General features: G+C 50.7%; 1 protein-coding gene and 1 pseudogene across 8 annotated transcripts in view; both read right to left on the bottom strand.

Moving 5' to 3' along the window:
* Nucleotides 1-22,777, bottom strand: part of CAPZB (capping actin protein of muscle Z-line subunit beta) — a 146,531-nt gene that overhangs the window by 7,209 nt on the left and 116,545 nt on the right. For 3 of the 8 annotated variants that reach the window (XM_032759135.2, XM_032759132.2, XM_032759133.2), the window contains exons 5-6: nucleotides 10,685-10,826; nucleotides 9,888-10,004 (exon numbers count right to left, since the gene is read on the bottom strand). In XM_032759135.2, the coding sequence (XP_032615026.1) occupies nucleotides 9,888-10,004; nucleotides 10,685-10,826 (259 nt within the window). Of the gene's footprint in view, nucleotides 1-1,649; nucleotides 2,099-9,887; nucleotides 10,005-10,684; nucleotides 10,827-22,777 lie in introns of those variants that run through there. The other 5 variants (XM_058443803.1, XM_058443802.1, XM_058443804.1 and 2 more) reach the window with 4 other exon arrangements.
* On the bottom strand, nucleotides 4,322-7,159 carry LOC116813010 (uncharacterized; annotated as a pseudogene).

The raw sequence follows: 22,777 nt of genomic DNA on the forward strand, positions 1-22,777 counted from the left end.
GACCTGTGATTGCAATCCTTGACGCTGGGGGGCAGCAGCACTGACCCGACTTTTGTCTATTTTTTTTTTTTTTTTTTTGGGACGAGGTTTTCCCTTTGTCACCCCGGGTGGGGTGCAATGGTGCAATCTCGGGCCCCCGCCAACCTCTGCCCCCCAGGTTCAGTGTTTTCCCTTTCCCTGGCCCCCCCGTTTGCCGGGTTTTAGGGGTCCCCCCCCCATGCCGGTTTTTTTTTTTTTTTTTTTTTGTATTTTTAGTAGAGATGGGGTTTTGCCATGTTGGCCAGGCTGGTCTTGAACTTCTGACCTCAGGTGATCCACCTGTCTTGGCCTCCCAAAGTGCTGGGATTACAGGTGTAAGCCACTGCACCTGGCCGACCCGACTTTTGTCAAAAAAGGAAGAATGGCCTCTGCAAGGAAATGCTAGCTCAAAACTGATCCAGACAACAATTTTTGATGGGACCGTTAAAATCATCTGCTGGCACATTTTAAAGTCAGAGATCATGAGGAGCCAGCCAGGCTCACTGTGAACAAGCCCTGCATCAGAGCACTTCTTTTCCTGTTTTGGTGGGGATGCTGGGTTGGAAGAAAACACAACTACTTAAATAGGGTCGCATCCTTTTGGCAAGTTCCCGTCTACCATCTGTGGCTGACAGGAAGGGCACCTGTGGCTGAGAGTTAGGGCAGGATGGAGCCTCTGCCGACAGGGGTAGGGACCTGGCTACATTTCCACAGCCCCCTGTCCACTCCCCTCCACACCTGGTCAGGGTCAGCTCGCTGGCAATACTGACCCACCAAAAACAGAACCATTTGTGTACTACATATATTATGTGGCACCCTGTAGCAGGCTCTGCCTGCCCTTGGTCAACTTGTTTGTCCAGGACTTAAGGCCCAGCTGAGAGAATGACCAGCTTCCTATACGACTGTGTCAAGGGGTGAGATGGTCACAGAGTTAATATGGAACTCGGAAGCCTGGGCTAGCTACAGAACAAGAGCAGCAACTTGGAATGGAGCCAGGCAGCAGCCACCTTTTTCCATCCCAGCTTCCTAGGAACCCTGTTTTAAACCCAAGGAAACTGAAGCTTAAAGATGCAAGAATCACACAGCACTGTTAGATTCCAATGCCTCTGCTCTTCCTACTTCACCATGCCAGTTAAATGTACTGGGGCAAATGCAAGCCAGATATTTAGGCTCAAGGGTGCATTTCATGGAGTACAAAATGGGGAACTACTGACTTGCAAACAGTTCCTATGAAGAGACTTGTGGTTTTTAGATAATTTCAAGTTCGACAAGGACGAGATGTGGCTACTAGGAAAGCTTTTGTGCAACTTTAAGGTGCATAAATGCCAGTATTCCTTGTGCCCAGATAAGGAGCAGCATTCCCACCCCATCGCATGATGAAGACATTGCAGCTGCCAGGTTCCATCGCATGATGAAGACATTGCAGCTGCCAGGTTCCATCACTTGCTTGGGAAGGCAGTGGTTCCCCTCTGTTCTGTCCTGGCCCAGCTACATCTGCAGGGCTGGATTCAGTTTAGGGCACTTTTTTTTTTTTTAATTTTCTTTTAAGAGACAAGGTCTTGCTATGTTGCCCAGGCTGGACAGGAACTCCTGCAATCCTCCCACACAGCTGGAACTACAGGTGCGTGCCACTGTACTCTGCTAAGGCACTGGGTTTTAAAAGCCTTGAATGAGTTAGAGTTCATCTGCTTAAAAGGTCTGAACACCTTGACACCAAGAAATGGGAAAGAACTAGGGCTATCCAGGCCTGGCGGTGGTGGGTGGGGAGGGATGTGTGTGTGCTAGGGGAGACACGAGATTCTGGCAGGGCTCTGAAGGCCTGCTGTCTGCCAGGGGAACAGACCCGACCTATGTCGCTGTAGATGGCAGAGGGGGGACCGAGCAGTGAGAGAACATCATGGCTCACCGGGTTGGACTTGGTCTGTTCTGATAGAGCTGTCCCTGACAGGCATCTGCTCACAAAGCAATGTGGTCCGGGAGACCGACGGGTCTGAGAAAATGGGTGGCATCTGACAAGGGGGTGTCTAGGTGAGGGCAACAGTCCAGAACTTGCTGCCTCCCAAGTCATAACAGTAAATATCTGCAGAAAAAAGACATCTGGTTCTGGCAAGACTGTTTTGCTGAGGACTAGTGGAAAAGAGGGAGAGAAACGCTAGAAAGACCGGCTTCTCTGCTTCCATCTGTCTTGGCACACTCTGGCGAGTCATCCTGAGGAATCTCGACCCTCAGACTCCAGGGGGTCTCCATAAAACAGGAGTAGTGAGAGTGCCCATGAACTTGAGAGTGACAGTTCTCATTTCAGGTCTAATAAACACACCACCCTTGGCAGCACTGGAGCGTCTGCTGGAACATCATCTTTATCTGCCATTAGCAAAACCCTGGTGCCAAGACGATAGGGTGGGCTGTCTGCTCAACAGGAGCTAGGGAGCACCCTCAGGACGGAGGGGGCTCCATCCATTCACCTTCAAAAAGAACTTTTGCATGCCGGCCCCTGGGGACTGTGTGTTCTCCCAGACATGAAGGTGGTCACTGTGCCTAGGCTCAGGGCTGGGTGGAGTCAGCTCTACAGGCAGGGAAGCCTGGGGGTTGGATGGAAATGAATGAGGTCCTTCCAGCAAATCAGAGTCTCTCCTCCTCCCCGGCTCCATGTGGACGGCAGATTCCCAGCCACCCTAGGGAAGGGATGAGGGTTTTGAGCTCACTGTGGGCCCCATTTTAAATGGGCACCAACAGCCCAGAGAGAGGCCCCGGCCATCGGCAAAGGTCCTGGGTCACCTGGGCAAGTCCAGTCACAGCAGCAATTTGGCCTCTTGGTTACCATCTTTGTGTTTCAGAATCAAGAGCCATCCTACAACGAACAGACGAAACCCCTTAGCCACCAAAGGTAGAAGAGGTCGGGTGGAGGAGAGGGCTGGGTCTTGCAGTGTGTGGCACTGTCCCCAGGAGCAGACTGATCCCCCAGAACACAGGCCCCCCTCAGCCTGTGGTAGGGAAGCTGAGCCCACGTAAATGGCCACGCAGCGGCTGGGGAGGGAAGGAGAAAGGCGCTTGGGGAGTGAGGGGAACAGGGCTCGGCGCACCTGGCCATATTTCCACAGCCCCCTCGCCCGCCCCTGCTCACTCCCCTCCACACCTGGTCAGGGTCAGCTCGCTGGCAATACCGACCCACCAAAAATAGAACCGTTTGTGCACTGCATATATTATTACATCCTTATAAAAGGGGCTGCCAGAAGGAAAACATTTTTATGTGCTGTGGCTGCACAGATGTTCCACAAGGTGGTTCCAATGGCGTCTGAAGCTGGAGGCTGGCCCGTGTGTCCCCCGCAGGCACTTCTCCTCCTCCCCATGGCCCTAACACAGGCAAGCATTTGGAAGCTGGCAGCCTTTCCCCCAGAGGGGATATATTATACCTCCCACTGCCATGCGGCATCTTCTAGCCCGAGCCAGAGGGCGTGGCCCTAAGGCGTGGGCCCCACTCACAGCTCTGAGGCCCCACAGCTCCTGTGCTACAGCCCGAAAGGAAAGGGCCTGGGCTTGTCTAGGCCTCCATTTCTTTGCCTTCACCTCGCACTAAATAAACAAATGTACACAAAAGGCCTAGAGCGGGGCCTGCCGGAATGGCAGCTCTCACCGACTGTCAAAACACAGCTCCATCCCCAGGACTCTTCTGGTCCTCCTGGTCACCACACCATGCTGTGGGTTGGAGGTCAGGACCTGGCGTGCAGCCAGGCCAGAAGATGGTGGTCAGATGGCCTCCCAGGGAAAGTTAGGGTTGCCCAGTTTAGGAAAATTGTGAATCTAGAATTGTACATATTCAAAAAGCCTCTCCTTGCAAGATATATGGTAGTAGCAGTAAAAGTTATTGTTTTTATTTTTATTTTTGAGACAGGGTCTGGCTGTGTTGCCCACGCTGGAACAGTGTTGTTATCATGGCTCACTGCAACCTCTGCCTCCCAGGTTCAGGCCATCCTCCCACCTCAGCCTCCTGAGTAGCTGGGACTACAGGTATATGCTGCCTCACCTGGCTAATTTTTGTATTTTTTTGTAGAGACAGGGTCTTACTTTGTTGCCCAGGCTGGTCTTAAACTCTTGAGCTCAAGTGATCTGCCCGCCTTGGCCTCCCAGTGTTGGGATTACAGGCATGAGCCATCATGCCTGGCAAAGTTATTATTTATTGAGCATAAAACTGTGTAAAAATAGTTTTTTGTTTCTACTCTACAATTTTTTTTTTTTTTTTTTTTGATGGAGTCTCGCTCTGTCACCCAGGCTGGAGCAATCTTGGCTCATTGCAACCTCTGCCTCCCGGGTTCAAGTGATTCTCCTGCCTCAGCCTCCTGAGTAGCTGGGATTACAGGTGCGTGCCACCACACCCAGCTAATTTTTGTATTTTTAGTAGAGACGGGGTTTCACCATGTTGGTCAGGCTGGTCTCGAACTCCTGACCTCGTGATCCACCTGCCTCAGCCTCCCAAAGTGCTGGGATTACAGACATGAGCCACTGTGCCCGATCTTTCCATTTCTTTTTTTAAAATAAAATTTGTTTATTATGTTTTTTAGAGACAGGGTCTTGCTCTGCTGCCCAGGCTGGAATGCAACGGTGCAATCATAGCTCACTATAATCTCAAACTCCTGGGCTCAAATGATCCTCCCATCTCAGCCTCCCAAGAAGCTAGGACCGCAGGTGCCACCCCACCCAGATAATTTTTTGTTTTGTTGGGAGGGGGGAAGGGGTAGGGGGCAGTGCAACTGTTGCCCAAGTTGGTCTCGAACCCCTGGCCAAGCAATCTTCTTGCCTCAGCCTCTCAAAGTGCTGGAACTATTATCTTTCAAAATGGGCATTATCAACACTGAGTTTCAAAGAGGTGGAGGTCTGTCTAGGTCACACAGCTGGAAAGTTCCTGGGCTAGGATCCGAATTAAGGTCTGGGTGATTCTGAAACCTGCTTCCTTTTATGAGATCTCTCTGCTGGCTCAATTTCATCTACATCCTTTACCAGAAAACCAAAGAACAAACCACAATCCAGGGCTCAGAAAACCTGAGCAGGGTCCATCCCTGCCTCAGCCGCCTCCTGCCAGGGATCTCCAGTCCCTTCCTCGCCTGTTTCTGCCCCTTCACAGCACAGGATGCTTGTGGGGGGGGCCTGTCTCAGGCCAGCTTTCCTTCTCAGCCAGGCACTGGTCACTCCACCCCACGTCATCTGACAAAAACCCAGCTGTCCCTTGAAGCTGCGCTGCTCGAGCATCTCCACCCCTGAACCCAGGCAACCCCACAGGACACGAGGAGCGTGTGTGCAGCTGCAGCCAGGCCTCCCCAGCAAGCATGCACTCTTGGAACTGCCAAGCTGGGCCCAGCCCACCCTTTGTTCCCTGCATCTGGAAGGGTGATGGGCTTCTTCCCTGTGACAAAAATATACTGCCTGGCCTAACTGCCAAACGCAAGTCAAAGAGGATGTTCCTGCTAGGATACACAGGCAAGTGCCTCTGCTGGGGATTTACTGCCTGAAGATATACTGGGGGTGTCTACTGCTGAGTGGAGAGAGACTGCGCACTAACCAATGATCCGCCTGATCTCCCCACTCAACAAAACATTCCACCTTCATTTCTAAATACTTAGAAGCTGAGAAAATATCAAACGAACATCTGCAGGGCCCTTCCCCGGATGGGAAACCTTGGATCTCTTTCCAGAGATTTACAGTCTCGCCTCTTTCCCACGTCTCTGCTGTCACATAGGAGAAGTGACCTCTCAGTACAACTTCCTTTTCAACATTTTGGAACTTGGGGCTTGCAACCTTTTTTCACTTGCTCTACAACCCTCCCAATGGGGGGCCAAGTGGCAGTGTGCCAGAGGGTACCTTCTGCCCGCCTTTCCTCACACACATCCATAAGCCTTGGCAGGAAGGTACGATCTGGCCGGCCTGCGGCTCACCTTCTCTCCGACAGCCCCACTGCTGCGGGAATTTGCCAGAAGACTTTAGCTATTTACCTTGTCTTCCAGTTGACATCCCTGAGAAACATCTTTTGGTGGTTGGAGGTGGGAGAAATAAAAGGCAAAAATGATGGAGGCAGGGCTGGGTGGAGGGAGTGTCGCCTGGTCTGGCTGTGTTCTGGCTGGCAGGCGCAGCTCAGGCCCTCCACCTCCGTCATGTGCCCAGGAGAGTGGCGCTCTGCCCCGGCCACTGGCCTACCACCAGCCGCCTACACTGGGACACGAATGGGCACAGGGCACAGCCTGATGTGTCCACGGAAGGGACCCCTGCGAGGTGCCAGCAAGCCAAAGCTGGCGGCCTTCTCCAGATGGGCCATGGGAAACAGGAAGACAAGGGTGCGCCTGGGGCCACACACAGGGAAGGGCGGCTGCCGCTGCTGCCAGGGTGAGGCAGGCTGGGCCACACGACCCTGGGAAAGCTGGGGACCCACGGGGCCTTGCTGAGGGTGCTGATGCTGGCTGGGATGGCTCTTGGGGCTAGGGCCTGGCACTGTGGGCCTGGGGAGACGGCTCCAAAACCAAGCAGCCTTCCTTCCTGACACACGTGGGGCAAGGGCATGTGAGCGTGGGTGACCTGGATGAGGCCAGGTTTCCAGAGGAAAAACCCAGGCCCAGGTTGCTGTGAGGACTGTGTAAGGAGGAACTCAAGTGAAGGGGCTCTCATCTGACCCCCATCTCACATCTTGGTCGTCCAGCCCGACCACTCCACTCCAGAATGCCTCCCAGCCTGCCCTTCTTCCCCTGCCCTTCTCTGTTTCTGCCCTGCCACCTCCTGCCTCAGACTGACACTAGCTTCTTCACTGACCTCTCTGCTGCAGGGCTGTCCCCTCCGACCTTCCCAGGGCTGCCTGATCCAGGCCCTTGTCATCTCTCTCCTTGATGACTGTAACAGCTTCCCCATGACCACCCATCCCCCAAGCCCATGGGCAGAGCCACCTTCTGAAAACACAGATCTGATCAGATCACTGGACTCCCTAGAAACCTCAAAGCCCTCCTCACAGCCTCTAAGTAGTGAACGCACGCCAGTGGCCAAGCGGCTTCCAGCAGATCATCCTGAAGGACAAAGGCACACCTGCGGGAGGGGCCCAGAGGGCGGCGCTGCTCAGCATACACCCAGGGAGCCCTGACCCCGTGTGCGGCCCTGCAGGGTTGATCCTGCTTGCTTCTGAGGCCACAGGTCCACTGCAGCTGCTCATGCCGGCTGCTGAGACAGAGTCCTGTCTACACTGAGCTGACTGCTCCATGCACTTCCATCTGACTATTTAGCAGTCACCGGATGGCAGGCACAGAGGACGAATTAAGACCAAAACAGTTGTGGTGTGGTAGAAAGTAGCATATTTTTTTCTCACCAGGCAAATCTGGGTTCACATCCTGGCTTTGCTTCTTACTGGCTGAGTTATATGGGCAAATTATTTAAGTTTGAACCTCAGTTTCCTCACCTGTTAAGTGAGAATAACTTGACCTTGGTTACAATCTAATCCGAGGGGACAGCCTGCAAACCATGCGTGTTCATGCTACCACTGATCTGCTCACTTCTCCCGGAACCCTTCGCCTCCCAGCCAAGCAAGCACAGGTGCTTTTCCAAAGCTCCTCTGGGACCCGTGCCAAGCTCTGCAACCCTCACTTCCCCTGTTTGCTCAGAAGCTGTGCATCATTAACTTAGATTTGTCTACCTCATTGCAATCCCTCCCCCTTCTGTAGTTACTTACATTGGAACCCAGCCCCAGCTTTAATGCACCTCAAATGAATGATGTGGTGATTGGCCGTTAGAATGATGGCAGAGCATTAATTTCCTCATTAAAGCCCCCAGAGCAAAAGGCAACGCAAACAAAGTCCGAAGCCCTGGCCAAGGTGTGCTGAGAACAGGCACTCATCAGGCCTGGGTTTAGCTTGGCAGGAGACACTGCTCACGGCAAACTGGAACCAGACTCTGGCCATGGGCTGACAGCTCTGATTTAAACTATTAGGAGGGCTGAGGATTAAATATTTGTCCGGGTCACTGTAAACTGGGTGGAATTATCAACAGCCTGGAGTGGTAAGTGATACAGGAAGCAGTCTCTGGATACAGATTCTGGATTTTCCACCCACTCCCCAGGTGGCAGGACGTGGGAGAGTCAGGCTGCAGGGGAGCTGGCTGCCTGGGGGTTTGGTTGTTCCTCCCCAGCCAATGGCCCCTGGAAGACAGGAGTCCACTTCCACGCAAAAAGGCTAAGTGCCCTCCGTGAGCACTAGTGAGTAGTCCTGGGATGGGACCGTGACATCCCTGCCCAGAGGCCAAAAAGAGGACCCAACATCCCTTCTGGCTTCCAGCCCTCTGACACAGGAGAGGCAGTGGAGCTTCTATAGGTGGAGGGAGGGTCCCAGGTATGATGGCTGACATTCACCTTGCACCACTATTTTTTAAACGCATGTAGAAGTTGTTCTAACTAGTAGAATGCAAATTCACTTAAAAGATTTACTACACTGGGCCAGGCTTGGTGGCTTATGCCTGTAATCCCAACACGTTGGGAGGCCGAGGTGGGCGGATCACTTGAGGTCCGGAGTTCAAGACCAGTCTGGCCAACATGGTGAAATCCCATCTCTACTAAAAATACAAAAAATGAGCTGGGCGTGGTGGTGCACATCTGTAATCCCAGCTACTCGGGAGGCTGAGGCAGGAGAATTGCTTGAACCTGGGAGGCAGAGATTGCAGTGAGCTGAGATCACACCACTGTACTCCAGCCTGGGTGACAGAGCGAGACTCCGTCTAAAAAAAAAAAAAAAAATTTACTACATTGATCCTTTCGGTCATATTTTTTTTATCCACAGCTATTGAGAGCATAAGTATCTTACTGAAAGAGATCTCTGATGTTAAAAGGAATTCTCACAGTGGACAGTCAGGGACTACTGGAACCGAGAATGGAAGGGCATTCTTGCAGAAAGTGGCGCCCCGCTGAGGCTCTCAAGGCTGTGCCATTTCTGCCAATACCGACTTCTCCGAAGGCAAAGAGGGGTTCTTGTGAAACCCAGTTGAGCTTGGTCTATGCTTTCTCTTCCCCCTTTACGCCAAGCATCTTGTGGCACTGCACCGGCACGAGATTAAGGCCTTCTCTTGGGATGGGAATGTAAAGGGTCCTGAACATGGACCTTTATACAAGGTTCTTAAAACCCACCTACATGCTTATGGGAGCATCTAAGGTAGAAGGTCAGGCAAGTTTGCTCAGGGGAGGCAGTACCTTCCAGTCCAAGTCCAAGTTTGCCTTAGACAGAACCTGGGAACAATGTTGTGGAGAAGGGTTGCTAGTGATACCCAAACAAAAGATGGAGAAGAGAGAGGTATACGGTAGGGCACTTCTTAAATTTCAATGTGCATACACTACCTGGGCAATTTTGGGAAAATGGAGATCCTGATATGCTAGGTGTGGGTGGGACCTGATATTTTTGCCGTTCTGACAAGCTCTTTGGTGATGCCGATGCTGGTCCTTGGACTAGGCTGAGGGCAGCAAGGTGCAGACCCTCTGAGCTCAGGGAAGCTGCTCCCAGAGAGCCGGCGTGACTGATGGGCTGGGCATGGCCACAGGGACAGCAAACAGGGCCAAGCACCACTTCTCACAGCACAACATGAGCTGAAGCATGGGGATGTGCGGGGCCCTGAGGGGTAAAGAGGAGCCACGGCCAGCACCTGGCCTCCCTCAGCAGGAGGCCAGCAGAGTGCCAGCAGCTGTGGGCAACATTGCACAGCCCAGAGAGCTTTTATTTGAGAAGGCGAAGCCCTACTTAGATGGTGGATTTATAGTTGGCTGAACATGCTTACCCTAAATGGGGCACCTGCTCACTCATCTCTGCAGGTCAGTGCTGAGGCCAGTACCTGTGGGCGCTGGCAAGTGGCTATGAGCGGGTAACTACCTGTCTGGTAAGGCTGCCTCCGAGGTTCATGGTGCCAGAGCCAGATTTGTTGGTCTGCAGCCACAGCATCACCGTGGAGGTCAACTTGTAATGGGCGGTGCGACCGCTGGATTTCTCCTGGAAGGACAAGACAGAGATCTGTTGAGCTGAGGAAGAGCCTGAAGTGGCCCCTTGAATTCAAGGTCATCCTAACATCCCCCTTCCTAGGTCATTATCACAATATTACCTTTTTTTTTTTTTTTTTAAATTGGAGACAAAGTCTCACTCTGTCACCCAAGCTGGAGTGCAGTGGTGTGATCTCAACTCACTGCAGCCTCCACCTCCCAGGTTCAAGTGATTCTCCTGCCTCAGCCTCCCAAGTAGCTGGGATTACAGGCACCTGCCACCAAGCCCGGCTAATTTTTTTTGTGTTTTTGGTAGAGACGTGGCTTCCCCATATTGGCCAGGCTGGTCTTGAACTCCTGACCTCCGGTGATCTGCCCACCTCAGCCTCCCAAACTGCTGGGATTACAGGCCCAAGCCACCGCACCTGGCCTCACAATATTATCTTTCTTATAAAATCCCAACTGGTTTTTAAAGGGACATTTGTAATTGTGTATTTCTTTTGGGAACTTAATCATCAATGACTACTGCAATCTTGACTTATCTTTATCCAAATGGCTTTGAGGCATTTCTCACAATTAGGGGTTCAGAGATCACAGCATCCCCCTACTGCATCTGCTACAGAGCAGCGCGACACTGGTTGGTGTGCCATCTGTACTTAGTGGCCCCAGCCACCGGCTGCTGGGAGGCAGTACCTGCACTTCTACCACGTGGATGGAATCCCAGCAGCCTTTGATCTTCTTTGATCCATCTCCAGCCTTCTTTATGAGGATCACTCCAGCAAAGCCATGATCCAGATCCCAGAGGTAGACAGATGAGACGCCGCCTTCAAAATACCTGCAGGAAACAGGCCAACGTGCCTGTTAGATGCTAAATAAAGGACAGATCATCAGCCTGGGTCCCAGGCTGCTGCTCAGCAAAGATTCTGGGATTCGGGGCCCTCCCTGCGACAGTTATGGGAGCCAATCCTTGGGTGTGTTCTGATCGTTTTCTGGCTGGGGGAGGGGGTGCAGCATTCCTGGGGGTGTAGTAGTAGTAGGTTTAGGCATCATAAAGATGAATTTGAGTTTGGCTCTGCCGCCTCCTCTAGCTTTGTGGTCTTTGGCTTACTGAACCTCTCTGGGCGTCACACTCCTCCCAGATAAAGAACACAGCACGAGTGACCTCCAGTGACAATCCATGCAGGCCATGACTACTGGAGTCACCATAATTGTTCGACATTTCTGTCTTTTGGGATATTTTACAGGGCAGATGAGAAAATACAGCAACAAACTCCTTACACCCTGATCCCTCCTGAGCCTGGCAGACCAGGGCTCCAGTTGGTATTTCGGAGCAACTTCCTACAAATCGCTAGCCGGAAATGAAGGGCTCAGCTTGAGACAGTGCTTCCTCCTCAAATCTGACTCAATACAAAAACATCTTTTTTTTTTTTTTTTTTTTTGAGATGAAGTCCCACCATCTCCCAGGCTGGAGTGCAGTGGCACCATCTCAACTCACTGCAACCTCCGCCTCCCAGGTTCAAACGATTCTCCTGCCTCAGCCTCCTGAGTAGCTGGGATTACAGGTGTGCACCACTGCACCCGGCTAATTTCTGTATTTTTAGTAGAGATGGGGTTTTGCCATGTTGGCCAGGCTGGTCTCAAACTCTGACCTCAAGTGATCCACCCGCCCCGGCCTCCCAAAGTGCTGGGATTACAGGCGTCAGCCACTGCACCTGGCCCAGAAACATTTCTAATTATAATCAAATGGAAGAGGGATTTCTAATTACAATCAAATGGAAGAGGGAACGAAAAGGTTAGATGAGAAATGGGAATCAGTCTGGGATCCCAAATAGAACAGACCCAGGTCAACTACTATGGCTCACTGGGACTGCCGTGAGCAGAGGTGAGGAGTGGAGTCAGCTGATGGGAACCGCAAATGCTGTTGATAACCAATGAAAACTATGCAAAATCTCATTTCTTGTGGCGAAAGTCTGTAGCCTCTCCGACCCCAATTAAGCCCCAAAGAGAGAAATCTCATCTCTGTTGATAACCAATGAAACTGTGAGCAATCTCACCTCTCATGGTGAGCACATCTTTATCAGAAAGTCTGGGGCCTCTCTGACCGCTATTACGCCCCAAAGCCACAGTGCGGCAGGCGTATTCTGGGAGCACCCTGCCCTCAGCCCCGGACAGCTGGGAAGGTGGGCCGCACGGTGCAGTGGGTGGGTACTGGGTGGGTACAGGCTTGGGAGTCAGACAGACCCAATGACAGCTCCAGCTATGAGCTATGCTCATGCATGCATGTGTCCAACAACTATTTACTAAGGGACCAGTGGTGTGAATATGGGCCTACGGGACTTAATCTACTTTCTACGGCTGTTGAGAGACAAAAACAATTAGGAAAAGTAGACACCTGCCAAACGGTTAATGTAAAATTAAGCACTAGAAATTAACATGTATCTGTAGATTATGTCTCACCAAAGCTATTATATAACAAAAAATACACATGGTATATGTTAACATTTACAGAATGTGGGTGGTGGGTATACAAGAATTCTCTGTACTTTTTTTTTTTTTTTTTGCAATTTTACAGTAAGTCATACCATTCCAAACTAAAAAGCTTTTGTGAAAAATCAGTACACGAATACACCAGAGTGTAATGTAACTGAGAGACCACCAGTCCAAGGAAGCAAGGCATCCTCCCAGGAGAATGAGGGTGCCCTGGCTGGTCTCCCCTCACTCCAACCCACAGAACTGCGGAGCATCCAGGGGGCCAATACTCAGGTGGGCTACGCTTGGCTCCCCGCCCAGGGCTCCTTCAGGCAGGCTGCGGCCAGCCCCTGCGGCAGGACCACATCCTGTCCCATCCCCCTCTCCGGCACTACCCACTGTGATTAAGTTATCAAACCAAATACACCACGGTGCGTCCACGGGCGAGTCTGCAGGAGGGCAGATGAAGGCAGGGCTGCCTGGCTAACACAAGTGTCACTCAGGGAACACCTGTGGGATGGAGGTGTCCAGTGTCAGATGCTGAGCTCATGGCTGGTCAAACTGTGCAAAGTGGGGAAGGCTCTGGCTCTGGCTCTGGCCAGCTGCAGAACAGGCATCCTTTCCTAGGAGAGGAAAAGGACCATTGGATGAACAGACACACCTGTGGGGTCCAGAGCTCACTGCTGGCAGAGGTGATGTCCAGGAAACCGGCCAACACTGGCACTCAGAGCTCCCACTCCAGAAGTTCATTTCCTTTATTCCAGTCTGTCTCCAAACTCCCCCTTCTTGGGGCGAGGCAAGGTAAGCAGATGAGTGTTTTGGTCCAGGGCCCAAGACCCCATCTGCCTCCATAGGGCCCTCCTGGTCTGGACCAGGCCCACACAGAGTTGGAGAGATCAGGCCATTCTGGAACGTTCCCAGAACACCTGGAGAGGGACGGACCGCCCCTGCTGGACCTGAGGTTTAGCAGGGCTCAGATGACTGGCAGCATGGGCTCCGTCAGCCTTTCTGGCTTGTTCTCCTGGATTCTCACAAGTTAACTTACGAGGCACATCAATACTACTGAGGGAAGAGCAACTCATAACAGACCTGCTAATACCCTTCCTGTTGGTGACAGATGGCTTGGTTCAAGCACACGGTTTTCCCTTTCAGTCGGCTTACAGGGAGAGCAGCCCCACATCAAAAGAGGGGGAAGAAAAACAAACAAGAAAACCCCACTTTGCCGGCAAAAAGGATAGGCCAATAATTCCTTCTTTCCTTTGGCCATTCTGTAAAGAAGGCTTGCAGCCCAGGGGCATTCCATCCTTCGCTCCTTCACAGATCCACGCAGAGCTGCGGTGCTGTGCCTGCCCAAGGCTTGCTCTCCTGTGTGTGCTGGGACACTGGGGAGAGGCAGGTCAGGCTGCCCTGGAGGGGAACCAGGAGAAATCCCGATGGCCTGACAGCCCTTGTCGACACCCTCCGGTGACCAGTTCAAAAGCACCAGGTGGCCCACGGCTGCTTCCCCTCGGTCCCATCCCTGAGCGTTCCGTTTCTTCCAGAAAAATAAAACAACCGCATTAAAGTTTTAGAGGGTGGAACTGGCCGTTTCCACTCCAACGTCCCACCCCGTCGCCTGGCTCCCACTATGGGCAGCTTCTCCTTGGCGGGCCACAGTGACCAGGTCTAAAGTTTCAAATGCTGGAGCCAGGGGAGGTAAAAATGCAAGCTCAATTGTCACTCATTGTAGGGTTACTATTCTTTTACCCACAATTTTAAAACTTACTGCAGGAACATTATTGTTTTTTAAAAAAGGAAATTTGAAAATTAGCCCACAATGCCATAAATCAACTTATCCCATAAATCTGATTTTTCCAAATTCCCTTCCAGTCCAGATGCATGATTTTTATATAATCGTAAGCACAGCAAGAGTACCATGCTGAATTCGGCTTTTTACACTTGGCACAGAATCATTAGCATTTTTCCATGGAGCCGCATGATCTCCATAATCATTTTTAACAGCAAGGATAGTATCCAGTCGGATAGTATCCTAATTTACCGTCAATCTGACTTTTAATAAAGAAACAACGGTGACAGAGTTAGAGGCAGCGTGGTTGGTCTCTCGCTTTGAATCTGTTCCCTCTCTGAATTGGGGTGTTCCAACTGAGGTGAGTCAGACATGCTGAGACCCGGCCTCTGCAGGTACAGCTCAAACACTACAATAATTCAAGAATGGACTTGCATTCCATTCACCAAAAGGGATCTCCAGGGACTGAAGCAGCCACAAGTCTCAACCTGACATTCCAAGACGAAGGGAGCAGAGGACTGTGCGGTTAGAAAGGCCTGTTTCAGAATCGCCCAGAAGCACCGGCCTCTCCTGTGAGTGCTGTCGGAGCGCTCCGGCACCTTCAGGTGGGAGGTGCCTGCAGGGCACACAGACAGCGCCCCCACTACGTGGTTTATGGCTTTGCTCTGCGTGTGAAGCATTAAAGAGGGACCACAACACGTTTTTGAAAATTTATTTCTTACCTACTGTACTTTGATCATAATGACATGAAACAAGGAAAAAAATAATTTTTATGTGGTTTGCATTTATGAGTTTTTACATAAAGGCTTTTGTGGGTATTTTAAGAATGTGCTAAAACGTTGTCTGAAACCACATAAAGCCATCTGAGGAGTCGCCCGCCAGAACTAACAGCACACACATGGAAGCACTTTAACTGGCTTTTGTATATTTAATGAGTCAAATAGTATTAATATTGTTTAAATGCTAACATGCTATTTCAATAAGGTGGCTCTGCCATTGCCAGCGACTCACTCTCAGGCCTTGTACGTCCATGTGAGTGAATGATCAAATGTGGCTAAGCGCTGAGAGCAGGTTGCAGAGGAATTAACACGCCCTGCCTTGGCCCCTGCCCAGGCCTGATAATTTCAAAATCCCAACTCTGCAGGGAAGGAGGAATGGGCCCAGGACTCACTACCACAGCTCAGCTGATTTGGGCTCAAGAGGAAAAGCCCAGAGAGTCCCTGCAGTGAGGTCTCTGGTCAAGGAGGTAGAAGGGGGAACTTTTTATTTTTTTGAGACAGTCTCTCTGTCGCCCAGGCTGGAGTGCTTTATTTTATTTTTTTGAGACAGAGTCTCGCTCTGTCACCCAGGCTGGAGTACAGTGGCATGACTTCAGCTCACTGCGACCTCCACTTCCCGGGTTCAAGTGATTCTCCTGCTTCAGCCTCCCAAGTAGCTGGGATTCCAGGGGTCTGCCACCACGCCTGGATAATTATTGTATTTTTAGTAGAGACCGGGTCTCACCATGTTGCCCAGGCTGGTCTCTAACTTCTGGCCTCAAGTGATCCACCAGCCTTGGTCTCCACTCAGTGTTGGGATTACAGGCATGAGCCACCGCGTCTGGTCAAGAACCTCTTTTAAACATGCAGGCCTAGGACCAGGTGCAGTGGCTCACACTTGTAATCCTAGCACTTTGGGAGGCCGAGGTGGGGGGACTGCTTGAGCCCAGGAGTTCCAGGCCAGCCTCTATAAAAAAAAGAAAAAAGAAAGAAAGAAAAAAAAAAAACCGTGGAGGCCTAAAGAGAAATGCATGGGCTTTTTCTAGGCTTCTTTCCTAAATGGAAAGCGAGGCAGCACGGGGAGCACAGGGCTGAAATCAATACCCACGGTCAAGAGGCTGAACGACATGCTCAAATCAGAGCTCCCCAGTGGCCAGGACAACACAGGGATTAGCTTGCAAAGACTGCGGAGAAGTCAACTTGGACAAGTGTTGAACCATGAAGTTGGGGGGGCCTCAGAAGCTCCAGGAAGATGAGGAGGGGATGAAATGACAGACCAACTTGGGAATGACTGGGAGCAAAGTGCTGGAGTCACCTGTTTGCTTGTGTCCACTGAAGAGCTAACTCCTTCAACTGAGTGCCATCAGTTTTACCAACAGTCCCGGTGCCTTTTAAGACTTTCCTAACACAGATTAACATTTTGTTTTGTTTTTTGAGACAGGGTCTTGCTTCGATGCCCAGGCTGGAGTGTGGTGGTGCGATCACAGCTCACTGCAGCCTCGACTTCCTGGGTTCAAGTGATCCTCCTTCCCCAGTCTCCCATGCAGCTGGGACCACAGGCATGCACCACCATGCATGGCTAATTAAAAAAAAATTTTTTTTTTTTTTTTTTTTTTTTTTTAAGAGACAGGGTCTTGCTATGTTGCCAGGCTGGTCTCAAGCCGTTTATCAGCACAGCCAATTACAATTAAACATCTGGTTGGGTTTTTGTCTATCGTCACCTTGGTCCCTAAACGTGGATCAGCTAAAAGCCTAATGTGTCAATAATTCTCTTCTCAGAGTTTTAGGTCATTTCTCCCTGAAAATCACTCTTCCAGTTGAATAATGTCATAGTCATGGATATAGATTCTATGTCCGTAACTTTTCAACCACAGGACTTCCGGGGGGAAGGAGAAAAAAGGGAAAACATAATACTTCACACTCAAAATGACCTACTTCACAAAAGTAAAAAGAAAAGAAAATATTTCAGCTCCAAAAGCTTTATGGAGTGTCTGAAGCTGAGGTGTGCGTGGGGTGGAAACCTGCTCGGGGAATCCGAGCTATAACTGTGAATTACCCAATTCCCAGGACTGGCCAACACTGGGCTGAAAATCTAACAGGGAAAATGGGAGGGGAAGAAGGGGCTTTGAAGCTGGTCTTTACTCCTTCCTTTCAAATCACCTCCTGGGAGAAGAGCTGGATTCGTGGCTCAAATACAAAGGCTCCCAACAGGTAATGAGTACATGCCACAAGAACCAAGGCCAGGACAGACCTGCTGGGAGCAGGGCTTTCCAGCATGAGCCAAGAAACAGACTCCGGTTCCAGGGTTCACTGAGACATGGCCTTCTGGCTATTAGCGGGCTGGGCCACACTCACAGGACTTGGACCTCTGGCCTGAGATATCTGTGACGCTGAGGCACAGGCAGCAGCCAAGTTAGGGGCATCATAAGGTGAGCTCCATAGGTGCTGGAACAGGGCTTTCTCCTGCAGTCAACTTCACTGAATAAAGCCAAGGGAAAGGCAATATTTGGCACCAACATAGTGCAAAAGACTTTTTTCTTATTTGTAAAATCAAAGAGTTGGATCAGAGGCCAGCATAGAGGGTCCCTCCCAGCTCTGACATTCCAGGGTTTGGTGGTTGCATCAGGGCCTGTATGAGGCAGACTGAGCACCACAGGGCAGGTTCCTAACATCTTAAGTCTCTGTCAAACTTCTGCTTACACACTTCTAGTGACAGTGAACTTATTACATTCCCGAGGCAAACATTTCTGTTCTGAACAACTCAGACAGTTCTCTCTGGACTTGAGTCAAGATTTCTCACTACTGCCTTCCAGAATCACACAGAAAAACAAGGACTTAATGCCCTTTCCTTGCATAGTCCTTTCAAACATTTAAAACTGGCTTACACCAAGATTTCTCTTTTCTGGCTTTCTCCTCCTTGTAATTCCTCATACGACTCAATACCTTGTTTATCCTTCTGAACATACTCCAGCTTGTCAATGCCCTTCTTAAAAGAACAGAAAACAATGACCAAACTAAGTGTTAACCAATGCATAGCAGAGACCAGCCCATCTCTTGGCAAACAGGCTACTCCTCCCTCCAGCGCTCAAGACCAAATTAGCTTTCATAGCAATCACCCCTAATTCATGCTACACATACTGAACTTGCAGTCATCTCAAATGGAATATTTTTTCTTTTCTTTCTCTCTTTTTTTGAGACAGGGTCTCATTCTCTTGCCCAGGTTGGAGTGCAATGGCATGACCACGGCTCATTGCAGCCTCGACGTTCTGGGCTCAAGTGATCCTCCCACCTCAGCCTCCTGAGTAGCTGGGACTACAGGTGCATGCCACCACACCTGGGTAATTTTAAATTTTTTTGTAGAGACAGGGTCTCGCTATGCTCAGACAGGTCTTGAACTCCTGGGCTCAAGTAATCTTCCCACCTCGGCCTCCCAAAGTGCTGGGATTATAGGCATAAGTCACCGTGTACAGCTGAATATTTTTTCTTATGTGTTGCCATGAAAATGCCTCTCACATCCTGGACTTGAGAACTTGGTAGACTGGACCCAAGAATATCACTTTCCACTCAAATCTGTTACAGATCACTCTCATAGACATGGCTTCAACATTTCAACGTCTCTTTTGGGATCCCGAGTCTGTTGTGATCTGTATTCTATCCAAGCAACTCTTCCCCCGAAGTCTATGCACAGGAATATACGTGAAAGCAGGAGACTGTGCAAATGAGGATGTCACTGAGTTCCAGATCGTGTGGATTTCCAGAAAGAGCACTGGTGGCTCTAGTGAAGGCTTCTGTGGAGAAACTGATGGTCCACTAGGAAGGAGGGCTCTGGTCTGGGCACTTTTTTCATGTTGGAGTCAGTATAAAGATGGAAACCAAGCTGGGCGCAGTGCCTCACGCCTGTAATCCCAGCACTTAGGGAGGCTGAGGCGGGCAGATCACCTGAGGTCAGGAGTTCGAGACCAGCCTGACGAACATGGAGAAGCCCCGTCTCTACTAAAAAAACACACAAAATTAGTTGTGTGTGGTGGCGCATGCCTGTAATCCCAGTGACTTGGGAGGCGGAGGCAGGAGAATCACTTGAACCTGGGAGGCAGAGGTTGCGGTGAGCTGAGATCGTGCCATTGCACTCCAGCCTGAGTAACAAGAGTGAAACTCTGTCTCAAAAAAAAAAAAAGATGGAAACACCCACAGCCTTGATGAGGGAGAGGTAGAAGGGAACACAGGAGGTGGGGCTGGCTGGAATGCTGGCTGAAGAGCTCAGACTAAAAATTTTGAAATGTTGATGTAACTGCAAAAAGCAGAATTCCTCTATGAGCTGGTGCTAAGCTAGGAACCTGGGCCCTCAAACAGCTCCAACATGTAAGATTCCACGAGAGTCTTCCTCCTCCTACCCTATGTTCTCCTGTCACATGTATGGTGTGTTCTGCTTCTGGGATCTCACCAAGGAGTAGCAGCAAGACCTGGGACAAATAAGTGGTCTTAGGCCAGGCGCGGTGGCTCACACCTATAATCCCAGCACTTTGGGAGGCCAAGGTGGGGGGGATCACTTGAGCCCAGGAGTTCAAGACCAGCCTGGGCAACATAGTGAGACCCTGTCTAAAAAAAAAAAAAAAAAATATATATATATAAATAAAATAAATGGTCATGAGGGACACTTTTTGCTGTTAACTGGTGCTTGGTCATGACAAAGACAAGGTCATACAGGCATTAGCTCAAACAAACTCCCAGCCGGGTGCGGTGGCTCATGCCTATAATCCCGGCACTTTGGGAGGCCAAGGCTAGCAGATCACCTGAGGTCAGGAGTTCGAGACCAGCCTGGCCAGCATGGTGAATCCCATTTCTACTAAAAATATAAAAATTAGCCAGGCATGGTGGCAGGTGCTTGTAATACCAGTTACTCAGGAGGCTGAGACAGGAGAATTGCTTGAACCCAGGAGGCAGAGGTTATAGTGCGTTGAGATGGCGCCACTGCACTCCAGCCTGGGCAACAAGAGCGAGACTCCATCTCAAAAGAAACAACAACAACAAACAAACAGAAACTCCCAAGCTCCATGACTGATTTTATGGCAAAGAGGAAGAGAATAAAACCCAGAGGCAGAGCCATTCCCCGGCAGCTGAGGTTCTGGCCCCAAAACAATGCCTTTTTGTTCTCTCCCAGGGTAAAAAAGAAACTAAAATCCCCAGCTATCAGCAATAGTTTGTTTTTCTGATCATCCTTAACATCCTTACAACAAAACGGGCACCTGGTCTTCACAGGTGGGGACAATTCAACTCCACCTCAGGAAAAAGGGAAAACTGTCCATTCTGCTCAGAGAGGCATCTAAAACCTGGCTCCCTTCCTCGTGGTGTAGACCAACATTCCTTTTTGCTCTGCTGGCTGCCATCTAGCCAACTTCGAAAAGAAGCTGAGCACATCCCCTGTCCAATGGATGGGCGTGGGTGCTGCCCAGTGGGCACAACGTTGCAAAGTCCAGAGAGCTGCAGACGGCACATGAGGGGCTGGAGGTGTGGGTTCTCTTCCTTACACTGGTTGTACCAGCCTGCACTCAAGATGCATCTGGCAAACAAGCATGAGGAGATATAAGGAAGATTACAAGAAAAAAATGAACGGGCAAGCACTTGCCATGGCACCTGGCAGAGCAAGCACTCAACAAGTGGAGGCTGCTGGTTTTTCTTACTTTCTGAGCAGAGGGGAGAAGAAGGCAACCTCGACGTGTTCTGAGCTGCCCTGGAAGCATCCGTCAGAAACACAAAGTGCCGCGTACTGGGAGCAGTTCCGTACCCACAGGCACAGGCTCCACACAAAATGGAGAAAGATCAACACTTGGCTTTGGGCGGGCCGTGTCCAGAGCTGATGCTGAAACTCGACCACCCTTGTCTGTGTGTTGAGACCAGCTGTTTTCACCACAGTTTAGGGAACACGGCCCAGAGGCCGCCCATGGACACGGGGCAGGTATTCAGCGGAAATTCCTTCCAGTACACACAGGTGCAACAATCCCCCGAGACAACATACCAATCAGCTTAGGCATGTGCGACTTTAATGCCAGTTGCACTTAGAAGGCACATCTGGACTGCGGCTGCCGTGCTTTAGAGCCTCTCTTTTACGAGACTTTTATTTTTTTACTTAAAGAGAAATAATGAAGGCCTCTCTGGAAACAACGGTGCCGCTGCAGGGGCCGGCTATCTGGCTCTGGGATCTGGTTTTGGGACCTGACCAAACTGTCCACAGTTGGCACCACTGCGACTGTCTTCTGCCCTCTGGACTACTTGTGAAAACACTGCTGGCCCCATGGAGCTACCTCAGGAGCCGTCAACAGTCAGGACTTTCTGGGCTTCCAAGTCATCACTCTCATCCAAAGCTGCCATTGTTGAGAACTCATTCTGTGTCAGGGGCTTTGCATATCTTTTTTTTACAGTTAAGAAAACTGTAACCCAGGCAGATAAGGAACGTGCCCAAGTCACGGGCTGAGAAGCAGGGATCTGGGAGGAGATGTCAGGCTTGGCTGGCCCCAGTGCCCATATTCTGCCCCATGCCAGGCTGCCTGGCCATCCTGAGACATGCCAGCTGTGGTGGGATGGAGTGCAGGCAGACAGAACAGGGTCAGCCAGTAGGTTAGATGCACGTATGAAGCCACACCACTGAACACAAAGCTGCCCCAAAGAGAAGAAAGTCAGGCCAAGTGTGGTGGCTCACACCTGTAATCCTAGCACTTTGGGAGGCCAAGATGGGAGGATCACTTGAGGCCAGGAGTTTGAGACCAGCCTGGGCAACAGAGTGAGACACCCCCGTCTCCATTTTTTGTTTTTCTTAAAATAAAAAAAAAAAAAAAAAAAAAAAAGAGTCAGATTAAAGAGCCCGACATGCCCTGAGCAACCTGTACCGGGGATTTGGGAGGGTTCTCTGTCAGTGAGGCAGCTGGGGCTGCTGGCTGGGTCACTGCAAGAATGCTTTTTTTTTTTTTTTTAATTAGACACAGGGTCTCTGTCACACAGGCAGGAGTGTGGTGGTGGGATCACAGTTCACTGCAGCCTCCACCTTCTGGGCTCAAGTGATGCTCCCACCTCAGCCCCCAGACACTGAGATTACAGGTGTGAGCCACTGTGCCCCACCCCACCTATTCTTGATAATTGCACAAAGAGTTTTCCATCACGGAAGCCTGGGAAACATCTCAGTGAGGGGAGTGCAGGGTCTCTGGCAGGATGGGGGGGCTTGACCAAGGGAGGGAGCTGGTCCCTGCTTCCAGCAGCGGGGTTTCACTCCAACATGTGCAATGGCCCAAACCAAACAGTGACTGTGTGCCATCTGGTTAGAGGAACCCAAGAATTCTGGAGGCATGAGAGTCCCTGATGCTGACGCGGGGATCATGTTTATAAGCAAACTTGTTTTCTGCACACTCCTGTTTTCCATTTAACTTTCTTTCAGCAGATGAAAATCGACTGCACATGCCAAGCGACCAGACACTGGCTTGCAGCCTTAGGATGCCAGATGAAAGGGGACCCCAGGACAGGGGGCAACCTGCAAGCCTGTCTAGACCCACTCTTTAGGGGCTTGATAACTGTAGCAGACACCCCCACTAGGAGCAGTGGTCACAAAAGAGCTGAAATGCACTGCGAGAGCAGGAAGCAGGCTCAGCTCTACCCCCTCAAAGCTGTGAGTTTTCTCCAGACCTTTCTCTCTGCTCTGTGAAAACAACACAATAGAGGTAGGCTTGGGTTTCCCCATTAAGTGCTTCTGGCACTTTCTCACAAGCCCCAGGCAGTGGCAAGCCAGTG

This window comes from Hylobates moloch, unplaced genomic scaffold, assembly GCF_009828535.3.
Source record: "Hylobates moloch isolate HMO894 unplaced genomic scaffold, HMol_V3 SCAFFOLD_9, whole genome shotgun sequence".
NCBI lineage: Eukaryota > Metazoa > Chordata > Mammalia > Primates > Hylobatidae > Hylobates > Hylobates moloch.